Raw genomic sequence first — 18,270 nt, 5'->3', positions numbered from 1 at the left:
CCTGTCCCTCCCATCCTCCGTTCTCCCCACATTCTCCCTACCCACCCCCCATTCACTCCTCAGAGAGGGTAAGACCTCCCGTGGGGAGTCAGCAATGTCTGCCACAGCACTTGAGCTAGGATCAAGGCCCTCTCCTCTGGATCTAGGCTGAGCAAGGTATCCCTCCATAGGGAACGGGCTCCAGAGATCCTGCTCATGAACTAAGATTAATACGTTCCACTCCTCCTGGCCCTACAAACTGCCCATGCCACACACCCGTCACCCACGTTTAGAGGGCCTAATGCGGCCCCTTGCAGGTTCCCCAGATGTCAGTCCCACTAACTTGGTCCATCTGTTCCAGTGGGTTTCCCCATCATGATCTTGGCCCCTTTTCTCATAATATTGTTCCTCTCTCTCTACGGCTGGCCACTAGGAGTTTGACCATTGCTTAGCTGTGGATCTCTGTACCTGCTCCCATCAGATATTGGATGAATGGGCAGTCAGGGAGCTGCTGCAGATACTGACTGGCAGTTCTTGGGGTCAGCAGCTATTTCAGTGGCCAGAAAGCCCATCCCTGTCAACACACTATGCAGGCTTTCAGCTTGCTCTTTTTCGGGTTCCCAGCTTTAATGGGCTATTTGTTAATGAATAATTTAATTTCTTCCAGGAATGCAAGCTAATGAAACCTCAGTTAATGGCTTTGAGTACTGATAAAAACTTGTTTCTCATGCTAATACTTTTTTTTAAAATTAGGATTTATTTATTATGTATAGTATTCTGTCTGCATGTATGCCTACAAGCCAGTAGAGGGCGCCACATCTTCTTACAGATGGTTGTGAGCCACCATGTGATTGCTGGGAAGTGAACTCGGGACTGCTGGAAGAGCAGTCAGTGCTCTTAACCCCTGAGCCATCTCTCTAGTTGTGCTAATACTTTTTTTTTGGAGGTGGGGGGATTGAGACTGGGTTTTTCTGTGTAACAGTCCTAGCTGTTCCTGGAACTAGCTCTTGTAGACCAGGCTGACCTCCATTGAAATCACAGAGATCTGCCTGCCTCTGCCTCCCAAGTGCTGAGATTAAAGGTGTGTGCCACCAGCACCTGGCCCCTAAACTTTTGAAACCACTTGGCAGCTATTACAGTGATGGGCAATGGATGAGGAGAAGCAGTTGTCTTGGAACTTCAGCCTGACTGCGAAGCTGATGCCTTTGATCTGTGTGATATTTACCAGAACGACAATTGTCTTAGCTAGGGTTTCTATTGCTCTGATGAAAACCATGACCAGAGAGGTATGTGACTGGTATATCCTGAATCACAGTCCATTGGGGGAAGCCAAGGCAGGAACTCAAAAAGGGCAGGAACCTGGAGGCAGGAGCTGAAGTAGAGGCCGTAGGGGAATGCTGCTTACTGGCTTGCTCCTAATGGCTTGCTCAGACTGCTTTTTAATAGGACACAGTACTACCAGTCCAGGGGTAGCACCACCCACAATGGGCCGGCCCCTCCCACGCCAATCACTAATTAAAAAAAAATATGTTCTACCGGTTTGCCTACAGCCAAAATTTGTGGAGTCATTTTGTAAATCAAAGTTCCCTCTATTCAGTTGACTATAGTTCTGTCAAGTTGACAGAACGATAATGTGTTTTACTATGTGGCAGGTGTGTGTGTGTGTGTGTGTTTGTGCACGCGTCCGTGTGCGTGTGTCCACATGTGTGCGTGCCTATACACCGTTATTGTAGCTTTTTTTTTACTTAGAGTTTGTATTTATTCATAGGTATTAGTAAGTTTTAAGTTGGGGATGTATATACTGCGTCTGGACATTAAGATGTCTACAGTTTAATGTCAAGTTTCTTTCTTTGGTAAATGTTTTGTAGACTTAGTTTGTGTGTGTAGAGTTTCTAGACGGATGTGCTTGGCTTAGGCATGCTGGTTCAAAAGCTTGTGGTGGCAGGTGTCCGCAACCCGAAAAGTTGAGACCATGGTTGGGTACAATTACTGGGTTTTACACGCTCACTGAATTTCTTAGACAACTTGGGAATTTGGGAAAAATTCTTAGAATGTTCTGGCAAGCAAGGGCATCCTTCACATGTTTTCCTACTGGTTTTTATCTAAAACTAAAAGTAAATTCATTTATATTTTTACCCACATTGGTAGCTTCTTAATCCCCTTACTGAAACTCAAAATGTTAGTCTGTTCCAAATTATGTCTTAATTAGTCCTCGGTATAAAATACAGACATTGTTTCATGGCCCTCAGTTTGCCTGGTTTTATCTTTGTAGCTCCAGGGGCCTTGTCTAAGTTGACCCGAGGATTGAAAGATGAATCACTGGCTTATATCTATCATTGCCAAAATCATTATTTCTGTCCAATTGGCTTCGAAGCAACCCCTGTCAAAGCTAATAAGGCATTCAGGTAAGCATTTCCATGCTTGACAAGGGCACTTAACTAGGAAAATGGGTGGTACAAAGTGTTTGCCGGAATTAAACAGATTCTGGTCTCTTAGAAATCGGGGACTTAGTGTGTTTTGTTCACACCGAGCATGCATACGTTTTGCAGGATTGAATGCCCTTAGAAGCTGTTGCTCAGTCATTGTAAGAGAAAGTACACACCGAAGTCCCAAAGGTGCAGGGCCTTCACGCGTTATCCTCTGTTCCGGGATGTTTGATTACTCTGTGAACCCCAAGATTGAAGTCTATTGGAAAAAACGTTGTTTTAGTTGTGGTGTGGCCCAGCCTTAGCACACACCTTTAATCCAAGAACTTTTGGTTTATTGTAAACAGGATCAAATAAAAGCATTCCATAGGTCAAGGGGCGGAGCAAGCAATCAGTTGACAGGAAGTTACCATAGAGAGTCAAAGGGGGTCAAGAGGACAGTAGACACAGGAAGCAGAGAGGAGGAACATTGAGTTGGAGGCCATTTGTGGGAGACAGTAGGAGAGAGGAGAGGCTCCTGGAGCAATGGCTGAGGAGGAAGGTCATCTGGGTGCTTCCTCTGCCTCTCCCGGGCCAGCAGGCTTTCATCCCAGCATCTGAGTCTATTGAAAAAAATTGGATGACTTAAATTTTGTTAAAAATAACAATCCCCAGTGTCCTCGCCAGTATCTTCCATGCTGTGCTCCAAGAACGTATAACTGACTACATTAAAAAACACCTTTTGTATTCATAGTGAAGAACATGGGATTGTCAGGTTTTTCTCTTTCATCACAAGGAAACCCGGGACCAGTTTCATTATCTAAACTTCATGGTTATATTTGCCTCTCCTTGTTGTTAATCTGGTTTCTGTCTCATGAACAACGGGTTTTCACACACACACACATGCACACACACACACATGCATGTACACACACACACACACACAAAAGCTTGCACACACACACAGGAATTCCTGTCTCTTTGAAGGAGATATATTCTAAATAAGGGTGCTGAGTTTGAATGTTACTCTTTCTCCTTAGCAAGTTCCTTCATGAGGGACCTGAAAGCAGAGATTACGGTTAAGAACAGGTGACAATGGAAGCCAAGGGTGACTCTCTCACCTCACTGATTTTTCTGGTTGAGTCATACTTGGCTTTGTGGGCTTGGTGACTGAGGAGAAGGAAGAGATGTGGTGGACATTGAACATTATCTATGCAGTGAGGACCCAGAGTCTAGCTGGAGAACAGGACTTGGCCTTTAGGATAGAGGGGTTTTTTGTTCTGGAGGTCAGGGGTCCCAGAAGTCCCACTCATGGGTCCTTGGATGTGGTGCATCAGACAACCTGAGCAGGATGAGTGGGAGCTGGAGGACCCAGGAATACTGCTTGTATGTGAGGAGTAAGCATAACACCATTCTTTCTCTCAACTCCTGCAATAACTAAGGCTTAAATCTAACTCATGGATTTCTTGAATGGCCCAAACCAAAATGCTGGTATTGATTCTACATTAACGAAAAGCATCTTTGAGTTTTCATTTTGGGGGGTTTTGTTTATTTTATCAAGGCATATTTGGAACAGTGTACTTCATGGAGTGAAATATGTTTATCAAGCTATTGAATGTATTTTCTGTTTAGCAGGGGCCCTCTCTCACTACAGGAAGTAGAGTATTGGATTTTAATTGGAGAGTCAAGTAGAAAACATCCTGCCATTCACTGTAAAAGGTATGTTTTAGCAGCTTTGATTTCTTTAACTGGTGTGATAGTTCCTTCATTGAAAGCACAGATCAAAATCGTGTAACTAGATTCACGTAGATAAATGGGAACACCTGTGTGGTCATCAGCCAGTCACAGTGTGGTCATGTCCCAAGAAAACTGTGCTGTGTTTTATTTCTCTCTAGCCACACAGCCAACCAGTTCTGCTTCCCATGGCCACAGATGGACTTTTTCTGTTTTGGAATTTTATGCATTTGAAATTCTATTTCTTTTTGCCTTGTTTTTCTAGTTAAGTAACAAATTAAGAATCCCCTCTCCCCAGCTGGACATGATGGCACACACTTTATTCCCAGCAGAGGCGGTTACAGCTCTGTAAATTCAAGGCCAGCCTGGTCTACAGAGCAAATTCCAGGACAGTCAGCGCTATCCAGAGAAACCCTGGCTTGAACAACAACAACAACAACAAAATAATTCTCTAAAAAAAATTTAGAATTGGATCATTTCTACTAAAAATGCATATTTGACTAAAATAAAGTCTTTAGGAGTAGTGAGATGGCTTGGCAGGTAGAGGTGCTTGCATGCAGGCCTGCTGATCTGAGTGGAAGGAGAGAAGATGCTCATGGTCATCTTCCAAACTCCACACATCCACTCTGGCCTGCGCCTCCCTTGCCTCTCTCCTTCCCTGTCTTTTCTTTTCTTTTCCTCACCCTCCACGCCCTCTCTATCATCTGTACATACACACAGACTGATAGAATCTCTAGAATTCACGGTTTATGGAGAATGGTCATCATAATGACATGGGCTCTTACAAACTAACATCAAGGACAGTATCACCACATAACCAGAACTTTAATTTCCTTTAGCAGTGGTTTTGATCTTTCAATATAAACTCACGCAAGTCCTTTAAATAGTTCTTCCTATTGTGAATTGATTAAGAAATTTAATTTTCAGGTTATTGCTGGTCATATAGAAATTCCCTGATTTACATCTTGATATTCACACCTTTACCAAATTCACTTATTATGTGTATAACTTTCTTTGAGATTTTTCTCCGCAACCATTTTGTATATTAGTAGATGCATGCATGTTATTTTTTTTTAATTCCTTCAGAAATATAGGTAGACACTTAGTGGCACATTGGTAATGATGCAGCAGAATCATGTGAACCAAGGGGTTCAAGGCCAGTTTGTACAACATAAAATCCCACCCCATGGGATTTATTTTAAGAAAATAAATTGACTTGATTATAATTGAAAGTGTGGCATGCCACTGCGTGAGCCTACAAGATGGTATTAGGTATGTTGACATTTAAGAATAAAAGCTAGGGGCGGGAGAGAAGGCTCAGAGGTTAAGAGCGCTGACTGTTCTTCCAGAGGTCCTGAGTTCGATTCCCAGCAACCATATGGTGGCTCACAACCATCTGTAATGAGATCTGGTGCCCTCTTCTGGCCTGCAGCATACATGCAGGGAAAACTGTATACATAATTATTAAATAAATCTTTTTTTAAAAAAAAGAATAAAAGCCAGTTACTAACTGAGAACATTGTCAGGAATTGGATAACCACAACTGTCAGAAAAAAACGAAGCTTTTAAAGGCTAGTAGATGGACCCTGGCCTAAGAGAATAATCACCAATTACTGCTGAGATATATTGTGGCAACTCGCTCTTGGAAAAAGCTTTATGACAATGGTACTTTAGGCCTAATGGAAATTGTTTCTTTTCTTACTCTAGATGGGCAGATATTGTCACTGATCTAAACACTCAAAATCCAGAATTCTTAGATATCCGCCATCTGGAGAGAGGGCTGCAGTTCCGGAAAACAAAGAAGGTAAGAACAGTACTACATTGGCAGCCGCGTCCCAAGTAACCAAAATGTGGTATTTTATTAATACTCTTGAAGTGGTAAATACCGGAAACCAACTTCAGACTACCTTGGTCAGAAAAGTAAGACTTATTTTAAGGATACAGGCTAACTTTCAACTCTAGGCCAAGGAGGACAGTCATAAGGAAATGTCAGCCAATACTGCAGTAATGGTAGAAGCCAAGTGGCTCACAATATTAATCATTCTTATGTAGGCTATGCTGTGCTCACAGTGTTTTATTTAAATGTGCCTTTCTTGCAGACTAACTTTCAATTTATGACTTATTTTCAGGTCTAGCTGGAGCCTTATCTGCCTTGGTTGAGTTCAATGGTCTTGGTCCAGCTTGGGTAGATGATGGTCACGAGGCAGAGCCATATGAATAAACATGACTGCAGGAAGAAGCTCTCAGAAACAGACGTAGTAGAGACTGAGTGGGCATTCTTTTGTCATTCACCTGTTGATAAAAGAATTAATGAAGCTGGGTGTGGGTCGCACATGCTTGGAATCTCAGTTCTTAGATAGAAGGAGGATGGTGATTTCCATGCCAGTCTGAGCTACAGAGATTGTGTCTCAAAAATCTTTGTCTGCGCGCGCGCACACACACACACACACACACACACACACACACACACACACGAGGGAGTAGAATGAGTTTTTCAGAGAGCAGAGAGAGCACACACAGAGAAAAGGATAAGGCATGCCTTAGTGTGTGAGTTAGGCGTATGAGGCCGTAACTACATGGAGTCAAGGCTGGGGAGAGGAGTACTCTGCTCGCTAAGGACTTTGTTAACTGGAAAGGCAGCTGGCAGGAAAGGTCTGTTATTGGTCGTTTAACTCTTTTGGCAGGCCTGCCGCCCAGCTCTCAGATAAATCACACACGGAGAGACTTACTCTTACTGATCAACGCCTGGCCTTAGCTTGGCTTATTTCTAGCTGGATTTATTTATTTATTTATTTTATTTACTATTTATTTATTTATTATGTATATAATATTCTGTCAGTGTGTTTGTCTGCAGGCCAGAAGAGGGCACTAGAGCTCATTACAGATGGTTGTGAGCCACCATGTGGTTGGCGGGAACTGAACTCAGGACCTTTGGAAGAACAGGCAATGCTCTTAACCACTGAGCCATCTCTCCAGCCCTAGCTGGATTTTCTTAATTTAAATGATCCCATCTACAATTTGCTTCTAGGTTTTTTTTCCTTTTCTTACTTAAGTATATCTTACTGTCACTCTTACTTTGTGAGTGGCTAGGTGGCTGGCCCCTGACATCCTCCTCTCCCTGTTCTCTTGCTCCTTTTTCCAGATTTCTCCTCTTATTTATTCTGTCTGCCTGCCAGCCCCATCTATCCATTCTCCTGCCCTGCTATTGGCTGGTTAGGCAGGCAAAGAATCACAGCTGCACAGAGTTAAACAAAAGCAGCATAAACAAAAGCAACACATCTTTCCATTGTTAAGCGAATGTTCCAGAGCATAAATAAATGTAGCACCTTAAAATAATACTCCACAACAGAGGTGAGTATGTTAGCATGCTCTGATGAGTGCAGGATAGAAAAGTATATTCAGACATGGGAAAGAATAACACTCCCCCCCACCCCCAAGGGAGTCAATAAGGACCCCACAAAGTTATCAGTAATGTCTCTTTCTTATCTTCATCTGTTTTTGTCCTTCTCAGGTGGGAGGAAATTTGCATTGCCTCATAGCATTCCAGAGACTCAGTTGGCAAAGATTTGGCTTTTGGAACTTTCCATTTGGGACCATTAGACAAGAACCACAACCTCCTCCACATGCCCAAGGACTTGCCAAATCGGAGAGTGAAGACAATATCTCCAAGAAGCCGCATGGGCGTCTGGGAAGATCCTTCAGTGCTAGTTTCCACCAGGACTCAGCGTGGAAGAAGATGTCTAGCATCCACGAGAGAAGGAACAGTGGCTACCACAGCTACAGTGATTACAATGGCAATGACTGACCATGCTGGGAACCGAACCACTGGCTCAGTGGTTCAGTTTCGTACACTGCTGCTATGTGCAGGACTGCATTAAGGCAGAAGATTTTATTAAGTCCATCGATAGGATCAGATCTTGTGATACAAAGCATAACCCGTAGTTCTCCAGTAAAATAAACTTACATAGTGTTACAACGGTTGGCTTCAAATATATAGGCAGGTAAGCACAGATTACTGCCCTCTGAAAGTAGATAAGCCATCTGGACAAAGGGTTTCACAAAAATCCAATAAAATCACAACTGCTTCGGAACAAAAACACAAATGCATTTAACGGCATCAAGACTTGAACTACTAAAGCATGAAGCGATTTCTTGAAACTTGATCCGTAGTTATGTATTACAGATACTTTGATTCGTAAGGCCAATTTGCAAGGCACCATCTGCCCTTGAGAATGGGGGCTGTTAAGTTCTAGCTTTTGCTCCTGTTAAAGCGCATTTGGAACTATCTGGCCAGTCTAGTTGTTCTTTCGATGCTAGCAGTATCCACCTTTTAGCTCTCCTGAATAACTGTCTCAGGATTCTCAGCAAAGAAACAGAAAATATTCAAGTAACTGACTTTTCTCCAGGTGCAGATGGGTGACTTACGGCATTGATTCTGGTACTCTTGGTCTGGCCCGTGCCTGTGAAATAGTTACAAGAAGCGTAGGACCTTGAACAACGTCTTCAGGTCTAGAACAAACCTGGTTTTAGGGATATAGTTAAGGGGCACTTGGGATCTATATCCATGTAATAAGTGCAGTGAGACCTGATATTTGGTCTCTTAATGGAGTCGTGTGCTAGCAACGGCACTGAAGACACATTGGCAATGTCCAGCTCACCCTGAGGACAACACTCTGTATTCTCAACGCTGAGCTGTTTCCTTTCGCGAAACATCCAATTAGTTGTTGGAAGTGTGTATTAAATATTTCAGAAGTGTGAATTCAATACTTGAGCTCCTCTTTAGCTGCTGTCGTGTTTCTTTTGCTGCCAGTGTGCAACTCATAGACGTCTAGGGTCTTGTTCTTTCCTGTGATACCCTCATTCCAGGACTCAACTCAGTATCTCCGTGATCGCAAGGTGCTGAGGATGTTGGAACCATATTGCAATACACCTCACGGAGAGGTTTCAGATTTTTATTTTTAAAAATCTTCCATTTTTTTTTCTCTTGAATTTTATATCCATTTATCCACTCGTACATGTCTAGCCTACAGAGAGTGATATATATATATTACAAAATGGTCATATTTCTGAAGAGATTATTTAGCTTGAAATGCAAAGGACCGAAAGATTTGTAGGTTGTTGGTTTTGTTTCAGCTTTGTTGAGAAGTTCATACTGGAACTTTTAAAATGTTTTCATCAAATAAAGTTTTGTTTTCTACTTTTAATCATGCGCGTGTTAATGACTCGGTGTCTTCGGACATATCCTTGTATCTGTATGAAGCATATGATAATTTGTCAATTCCGTGTAATTAATGTTAAAGAAACATCTTGAAATTTTTAGAATCAATGAGACAATGTAGAAGGTGATGACTTCTATGCCATACTTCTTATTTCTCGGGCACCTGGGCACTGTTTCTCTGATACTTCATAGCAGGGAATAGAAAATTTCTTATATCAGCTTGAACAAGATGAGGTTGCAATTTTGCAGATCAAGTGTCTTTTTTATATAAGCTGCTTTTTAATAGTTCAGTTGAGTATTTCAAAAAAATGGGTTTGAGGCCGGGCGATGGTGGCACACGCCTTTAATCCCAGCACTCGGGAGGCAGAGGCAGGCGGATCTCTGTGAGTTCGAGACCAGCCTGGTCTACAGAGCTAGATCCAGGACAGGCTCCAAAGCCACAGAGAAACCCTGTCTCGAAAAACCAAAAAAAAAAAAAATGGGTTTGAAGAACCAAGAGGCAAGGATACAAATGCAAAATAAAATATAAACCTTAAGAACAAAGGGAAATCTGGAAAGCCGGGAAGCGCTTATTTACTGCATACTGATCATATGCTTTATAAAACCTCCGACGGCCACATGACCACTTAAAACTTTCTTTGTTTTGTTTTTTGCTTTTCGAGACAGGGTTTCTCTGTGGTTTTGGAGCCTGTCCTGGAACTAGCTATGTAGACCAGGCTGGTCTCGAACTCACAGAGATCCGCCTGCCTCTGCCTCCTGAGTGCTGGGATTAAAGGCCTGAGCCACCACCGCCCGGCAGACCACTTAAAACTTCAGCTCACAAATTTGAAAGTGACTTAGAGCATAGTAATGTTTGGGTTCATCGCAGGAGTTTTTTTAGATTATGTAGGTAAGAGTTCTTCATGATTCTCCTTACAAATTAGTAATATTCTTGCCCTATGTGATTTCTTAGTCAACCCTTAGGAATCTTTACAGATCTTCTAATGAAGGATACCAACCGGCTCTGAAATTGCTGTTGTCTCATCTGTGAGATTATGTCCTCTTTGAAAGTGGTTTTTAGGAACAAATATGCTACTGTGTATGGTATTTAGAACAGTAATAGGAAGACAGGAAAGCTATTTGATTGTTATAATTATTAGTTTGAAAATGTGTTTTAATTGATTGAGTAGTTTATAGAGCCCATTGATCCTTGAAAAGAGCAAATACCTTTTATGTCAAATATATCCTCCTTGGTTGCTATTATTTCAAAGGCATTTCCTATTTGAAACATTGCTTTGGCTTTAAAAGCAGCCTAATACTCAAATGGGCACACTGGCTCTTTGTAAAAACAAAGAGCTCTCAAAACTTAAAAAATCCAGTAACTATTCCTCTATCCACTATTACATGAGTTACAGTGCTATATCTTATCATTTCCAGCTGGTGTAGCAGCTCTGATGTTCCCAAGTTGCTTTGTTCCATACATGGAATGAGCTCAGGCAACTGCTCCAAGATCTATGATATTATTTAACTTGGTTTCACTGTTTACATTTCTACTCTGCTAACCTTCCAGTTATAATAATAATAGTAGTAGTAGTAGTAGTAGTAGTAGTAGTAGTAGTAGTAGTAGTAGTAGTAGTAGTAGTAGTAATATCCCTGATCTTAATGCCATCTCAATGAGTTTGTGTTTTAAAATAAAATACCAGAAACTGAAGTTTCTTAAAAACAGATTTCTTTCCTCAGAGTTTTGTAGATCAAGACAGGGTCTTGGTGAGTTTGTTTCTTGTCTCTTAGACTTGTGGGTGTTCACCCTTTTGTGTTCCAACTCCCTCTTATAAGGATAGCAATCATACTGGACTAGATGCTACTGATTGTGTGTGTGTGTGTGTAAGCAGGAATCAGATCCACAGACTCAAATATGTCTGCATGTTTGTGATCTATCATTTATCATGGCTATGTTAGACACAGAAATGGTTTCTAAGTTCTGGTTCCAGTACTCTTAGGCCCCTAATGGCCTTATTGTTTAAGAAATTCACCTTCTAGAAATCACTCTGGATAAAAGCACATGTTGAAGTACTTGGAACTATGTATCCAACATGTGAATTTTGTCCTGAATACGTGGTAATTCTATGGTCCAGATAAGATCTGAACTAACATCTGCCTGACCTCTAATCCAAATACCACAGGATGCAAAATGCCCTGAAGACCTTTACAGGAGACTGGAGAGGTTCTTTAGGCAACACTTATGAACTCTGCTATGTGCTCCAAGTACCAGGTGTAAAAGTTATCAAGACTGATACTGGCCGGGCGGTGATGGCGCACGCCTTTAATCCCAGCACTCGGGAGGCAGAGGCAGGCGGATCTCTGTGAGTTCAAGACCAGCCTGGTCTATGAGAGCTAGTTCCAGGACAGGCTCCAAAGCCACAGAGAAACCCTGTCTCGAAAAACCAAAAAAACAAACAAACAAACAAACAAACAAAAAGACTGATACTGATTTCAACAAATTTATAGTCTCTTGTTGGAGGTAATTAAAACTAAACAGGCAATTATATTGCCCTCAGTATAACTATACTAAAATACAAAAATTCATAATTTTACACATTGAGGAAATGCTAAAAAACCAGTGGAAAATAAGCTGAGACTAAGACAAATAAATATGGCTATTACAAATCATCTCTTTGGACATAGATATGTTTTGCTGAAACCTGATTCCTGATAAGATTTCTGCAAATGGTTCTTGTAAGAAATTATCTGTTTCTATCCGTCCCCCCGCCATTTTTTTTTTTTTTTTGGACAAGCCCTTTGTAGGTTTTGAATTTATGCTATCTCTGCCTGCCTTCCAGATGTTTATGACACTATACCTGGCCATGTGTCCTTTCATATCAAGATTATTACTGGGATTGAATGTAATTTCAATACTGTACATCAGACTTGAACAACAGTATGTTAAAGGCCAAGTACTTTGCACATATGACCTCTGATCCATAAAATCCTGCTTACGGATAACAGAGGAGACTTTCTGAAGAAACGTGATCTCTGCAAAGCTAATCAATCACTTTAAGGCTCAAGGCTGAATTTGAGTTAGCATAAGCGTGGCGGGTCTTTCGTGGAACTTACTCTACCCAAAGTCATTTCTGACCACAAGCTATGGGAACTCGAAGTTTCAGGTGCTGCAGGTAATTCGATGACACCTAGTTACTGCTTGTTGCGCAAATATTTACCTTTAAGAACATCAAGGAAACATCTATCGTTCTCTTCTTTTCTAGTCTAACCCAATCTTTAGCATCAAGTCTGCAAAGCTAGATGGACCACGGAGGCACTGAAATTGAAGACGCACAATGGGACTCCACTGAAAAAGCCAACGTGCAATTGTCTTTGACGCCTAACAGACGGCCGAACAGAAGCAGTGAATTAACAATTGGTTCCAATTCTGCACTGGCGTCCCTAGCGTTCTGGCTCAGGATTTATACGTCACGAGTCAACACGGGACTCCCAACCGTCGCGTTCCCTTAGACGGAAGCCTAGAGGTTTCAGTTCGCGTGGGTTTTGCATGTCCTGGGTGGGGGAGCGGGGTGAGGCATCATCGGGAGGGACGTTTGGCGGCTTGCGTCGGCCGCGCCGTTCCTCACTTCTGTTAGCCGCGCCACCGTTTGGGCTGAAGAGTCCCCGCTCCTCCCACTGCCTCCACGTGCCATGGTGAAGCCGTGCATTTCTTCTCGGAGGCCAGGTCCTCCCCGGAAGTGTCCCAGCGCATCCGCACCGCGGCGAGTTCCGGCTGCAGGGAGATGGGCTCCCTGTGCCAGCGCTTGGCGCGCCCATCTCTAACTTAAGCACAGGTTCTGCACCATGGGAGTCCAGGGGCTGTGGAAGCTGCTGGAGTGCTCCGGTCGCCGGGTCAGCCCGGAGGCGCTGGAGGGCAAGGTGCTGGCTGTGGGTATCCTTCAGGCGGAGCGATGGCGCGGGCAGGGCCACTGCCGGAGGGCTGGGCTCCTGGGGGCACCGGAGCCGGGCATTGCTCGGGTGTCTGCCTGTCCAGCTTGCAGCCCCGCTCTCCTCATTTTAGGATCAGTCTGTGCCTCCTGTGCTTCGGTGCTCCCTGCAGAGTAGGTACGCGGTTGCCTTGGAGAATCGGGAGATTTAAAGGATGAAGTTGGAAGAGCGTCCGGCTCTGCAGAGCTGTAAAGTTTAGAAGTTATTTTGTGCGCGGCGGGAGGTCAGCGTGGAGAGACTATCGATCTCCCGTTCTTTTGCATAGTCAACTCATCTTTTGGAATGAAAAATTAATGTGGTGCATAGTGAATTAGTTTCCTTCAGCCCCCGTAGTGTTTCCGTGTATGTTTAGCTGGTTTTGCGTCGCTGTAGTCTTGTTCTGTTTTCCCACTTTGGAAATGTGATACTAATTTTGACGATCTCGTTTGCCTTTTCCACGACTCCTTTGACAGTGCCTCTTTTATCTCAGAAGCTGGAGGTACCATTACACTATTTTCTTAATGAGAACTAGATTTGTAAACAAATTACTGGGCGAGCGTGCGCGCGTGTGTGTGTGTGTGTGTAGGTGAGGCGTGTCAAGTCATTCTGTAAAGTGAAGCAAAGAAGCCATTATCTGATGAGCCAGTTCTTTACTGTGTGCCCAGCTTATAATTAGCGGAGAACATGTAATATTGGAAGGATAACGTTTTATGTCAAATACACCAGAACAAAATTTAATAAAACAGTCTTACAAGTTTTTACCCAGGGAACAGGAAGTTGTGTAACTTGAAGAACTTTGAAAGCACATGTGCTCTGTCGCACCCTAGTGGCTTCTCTGTATCACTGCAGTTTAAGGATTTTTGAATTATTAGTGAACAAAAGGACAATTTGTAGTGAGGGGGAATTCTTAAATTTTCACCGAGCGTTTCACCTTATAGTGGTAGAACGCTTTCTTAGGATGTGTGAGGCCCCATAGTTCCATGCCTGTTATTGAGAAAAAAGTACTACTGGTCACGCCATCAAGGATTTTCTGTTCCAGCCCCTGTAAAGGATTAGGAAGTTCAGCATCCTAACATTCAGGGATGTCAGAGGAAAAGTAAACTGGGTAAATTACCTGTAAAATGGCTGAGTTCCATTCAGGATGTGAAGTCATTTTTGTGAGGTTATTAAGCTTTTCTGAAAGAACAGGTCATTTATCTAAAGAAAATTGAGAAAGATTCTGCATACAATCACGTGTCTGTTATAATATGATTACTTCTGTGATTTTTTTAATATTTTACCATGAGAATTCTGATACCTGAAATTTAGGTGTTATTTGTTTGTTAATAAAGAACTCATCCACGATTATCTTAGGTTTATAATTTACGTACTCTTCCAAATAAATTGGGTTTTGGATCACGTGGATAGCAGAGCGTCTTATTTAAACAGTTTATGTCTGGGTTAAAAATGAAGAAACAACAGTTTAGTTTTGTCCATTACAGACCTTACCATCCGTTAATGCATTGCTTGTATTGGGGAGATAATGCCCCCTCTGAACACATACCGATCTGGATTAACTTAGTTAGTCTTCAGTCACCTAACTTCAGGACTAAAGAATATTCCCAAAAGAACAAAAGTTCTCAAATGTCATTGGGTCTTTGAGTTTCAACTCTAAAGCAAGTTTTGGCTTTGCTTCAGACTTAAGTTAAAGCACTTGCCCTTGGGGAATGTAAATTTGTTCCACGTGTGTTGAAGTTTTTTTTTTTTTAGTTTTTCGAGACAGGGTTTCTCTGTGGTTTTGGAGCCTGTCCTGGAACTAGCTCTTGTAGACCAGGCTGGTCTCGAACTCACAGAGATCCGCCTGCCTCTGCCTCCCAAGTGCAGGTGTGTTGAAGTTTAATGAATCAAATTGTGAAAATACTTTTATGTGATTGTTTTTCACTGAGAATTTTATGTGGGGACTTTCAGCCTTCCCCCTCCCCCCAGAAACGGTAAGCCACAGCTAGTTTACATGTGGAATGGGATCACTTCCGTGAGATTTAGTGTTTCAGGAGTAAGGCTGTGGATCTGCCTATGACTTTAAGATTCAGAGTGTGGAAAGTAATAAGGAACCAAAGAAAAGCTAGCTGACTTTGGGTAGATTCTGTCATGGCCAGGTAGTATCCAGCTTCCATAAATGGTGATATATGTTTAACGTTCTCTGTTTGTTGGTATCACGTCTTGGATATTGAAAGTTTGAGGATGAAGCTGGAAATCCCATACTGTTTTCCTTTACTGGTTCTCCGAGATATTAGCATTTGGCTAAACCAAGCGCTTAAAGGAGCCCGAGATCGCCATGGGAATGCGATAGAAAACGCTCATCTTCTCACATTGTTCCATCGGCTCTGCAAGCTGTTATTTTTTCGTATTCGCCCTATTTTTGTGTTTGATGGAGATGCTCCACTGCTAAAGAAACAGACCTTGGTAAATATCATCTCATTTTATTTTCTCTTTAGACACCATTAGCAATTTTTTTAAATATTTATTTATTATGTATACAACATTCTGTCTGTGTGTATGTCTGCAGTTCAGAAGAGGGTACCAGACCCCATTACAGATGGTTGTGAGCCACCATGTGTTTGCCGGGAATTGAACTCAGGACCTCTGGAAGAGCAGGCAATGCTCTTAACCTCTGAGCCATCTCTCCAGCCCACCATTAGCAATTTTTTATGCTAAATTCAACTACAGCATTTCTCCCTTCCCTCTTATGTATTCCTCCCCAATCTTCAAATTCATTTTTCCCCTAATTATTATTGCATGGTTTTATGTATATGCATATATATTCCTAACTGTAACAACTTGTTCCGGCCTTTTAAGGCTGCCTGCATGTATTCCTTATTTATTTATTTCTTCATATGTTTGATTTATTTTTGCTTTTTGAGACAGGGTTTCTCCGTGTTGCCCTGGTTGTTCCGGAACTCATTCTATAGACCAGGCTGGCCTCGAACTCAGAGATCCACTTGCTTCTGCCTTCTGAGTGCTGGGGTGCTGCACCACCACTGTCTGTTTTCAGTGAGCAGTTTTGACTTGGAATCAATTTAATTTCAATTGCTTTTAAAAATTTATGCTTAACTGTTTTGTAATTTAGTTTGTTTTTCTTTTTTTCTTTTTTGAAACAGGTTCTCTCTATGTAGCCTTAGCTGACCTGGAACTCCATATATATAGTCAAGCCTGCCTTGACCTTGCAATGTTCTGCCATTGGCCTAAGTGCGGGGCTAAAAGGCATGCAATACTGTGCCAGGCTTGTAACAGTTTTGTCTTTACAATATTTATGAGAGGTTATTATATATGTTAGGATCAAATTTACCTATTAACTGAAACAACTAGAATTCTTAAGTAGTTTCTTTAGGATATCTCTTTGGGTGGTCCACATTTTCACATTTTGTCTGGCTGGGCTGTGGACCCCTACTGAAGAGATGTCTCCTTGAGAGTGTGATTGAGTGTCCTTGGTGACAGGAAAACAAAGCAAATAAGCAAACAAAAAGCTATTTTCAGAACAACAACAAGAAAACCGCTCTGGTCTGGGTGATCCTCAAATGCCCTCTCAGTGAAATTGTCCAGTTAGCTCAACATTTCTTTTTTTTTGATTTTTTTTTGGTTTTTCGAGACAGGGTTTCTCTGTGGTTTTGGAGCCTGTCCTGGAACTAGCTCTTGTAGACCAGGCTGGTCTCGAACTCACAGAGATCCGCCTGCCTCTGCCTCCCAAGTGCTGGGATTAAAGGCGTGCGCCACCACCACCCGGCTAGCTCAACATTTCTTAGAATGCTTTTATATATGCTAAGGATTTCTTCTAATATGTGCTGCATTTGTGTGTGGGGCAGAGGTATGTACAAATCACTTCTTAAAACAGTATCAAATTGATTTTGTGATAATTTTTTATAAAGGTTTAGATTCTTGGTGGTATTGAAATTTATTTATAAGAAACTGACAACAAGCTAGTAATTTCCAGATGTGCTCCATAGGTGATCTTTAGACAAGTGCTCTGTGCGTCCTGTCCAGCACAGAACCTGAAGATGCTCATTGACAGAAGTAAGGAGGAAGCCCTAGTCCAGCTGTTGGCCTACATTCAGATCCTGAAAGGTTTTTAGTGGCCCCACACCGGAAGAGAAATCCCACACGCTTCATTTGTTTACAGGCCAAGAGAAGGCAGAGGAAGGATTCCGCAGCCACCGACTCGCGGAGGACCACAGAGAAGCTCCTGAAGACATTTCTGAAGAGACAGGCTCTGCAAACTGCCTTCAGAAGGAAAAGGCAAGAGGGCTGTGCTGTGGACCCTCCCTGGTGTCTACTGTCCGTGTCTCTTCCCAACAGGAAGAGTCAGGGGAGGAACGAGTGGAGAGCTTCAGACCTGGGGGTGTGGGATTTGTGGCTAGCGAGAGAGAAAAGCTATTGTATTGCCTCCTCCTTTAATTAATTAATTAGACTTGTATTTTTTAAGAGTTGCAGGGATTGGAACTCAGGGCCTCACATGTGCTGGTCAGGTGCTTTACCATGGAGTCCCCCCGCAACCTGACTTTACTGTGATCGGCCCCTTTCTGACTGTAGCCGAGGCTGTGGAAAAGACTCTGCGGAGCCCTAGCCAGTTCCCCTTTTCCTCCACATGGTTCTTAGCTATGACAGTAATGGCTTGGGGGAGACGCAGGCCAGGAGAAGACAGCCAGTTGGAGGGGGGGTAAAGCACTGTCCTTGAGCAGCTTTTGTGCAACCGGCAGGAGGAGATGGTTGACTAAAAACTGCATTTCATAGGATTTTTGTTGAAAACTACCTGCATGTGCTTTTCAGAAATGAAGCCCTACCCAGTCTTACTCGAGTTCAAAGAGAGGACATCTACGCTTTGCCACCTTTACAGGAGGAAGAAAAACACAGGTAAATGTTCATCTACTAAGGAGAATCACTTTAGGGGCTGGGGAGGCGGCTCAGTTAGCGAAGGGGCTTGGCCCTCAAGTGTGAGGTCCCATTCTATCCATCACA

The 18,270-nt window shown here is 42.6% G+C and overlaps 2 protein-coding genes across 5 annotated transcripts in view; both read left to right on the top strand.

The window, feature by feature from the left end:
* Bivm (basic, immunoglobulin-like variable motif containing) overlaps positions 1 to 9,322 on the top strand; it is a 21,635-nt gene extending 12,313 nt beyond the window's left edge. For 3 of the 4 annotated variants that reach the window (XM_026788890.1, XM_026788889.1, XM_005366395.3), the window contains exons 7-10: positions 2,252 to 2,384; positions 4,017 to 4,103; positions 5,826 to 5,922; positions 7,630 to 9,322. In XM_026788890.1, coding sequence (XP_026644691.1) covers positions 2,252 to 2,384; positions 4,017 to 4,103; positions 5,826 to 5,922; positions 7,630 to 7,923 — 611 coding nt within the window. In that variant the 3' untranslated portion in view covers positions 7,924 to 9,322. The remainder of the gene's footprint in view (positions 1 to 2,251; positions 2,385 to 4,016; positions 4,104 to 5,825; positions 5,923 to 7,629) is intronic. The other variant, XM_026788892.1, reaches the window with a different exon arrangement.
* A 3,559-nt stretch (positions 9,323 to 12,881) lies between these two features.
* Positions 12,882 to 18,270, top strand: part of Ercc5 (ERCC excision repair 5, endonuclease) — a 32,380-nt gene continuing 26,991 nt past the window's right edge. Inside the window, exons 1-4 of the mRNA XM_013353479.2 lie at positions 12,882 to 13,246; positions 15,548 to 15,723; positions 17,435 to 17,550; positions 18,082 to 18,165. Of these exons, the coding sequence (XP_013208933.1) occupies positions 13,159 to 13,246; positions 15,548 to 15,723; positions 17,435 to 17,550; positions 18,082 to 18,165 (464 nt within the window). The 5' untranslated portion in view covers positions 12,882 to 13,158. The remainder of the gene's footprint in view (positions 13,247 to 15,547; positions 15,724 to 17,434; positions 17,551 to 18,081; positions 18,166 to 18,270) is intronic.

This window comes from Microtus ochrogaster, unplaced genomic scaffold (assembly GCF_000317375.1).
Source record: "Microtus ochrogaster isolate Prairie Vole_2 unplaced genomic scaffold, MicOch1.0 UNK8, whole genome shotgun sequence".
Taxonomy (NCBI): Eukaryota; Metazoa; Chordata; class Mammalia; order Rodentia; family Cricetidae; genus Microtus; species Microtus ochrogaster.
Note: the sequence above shows the minus strand (reverse complement) of the source record. Positions and strands in the feature narration are given on the sequence as shown.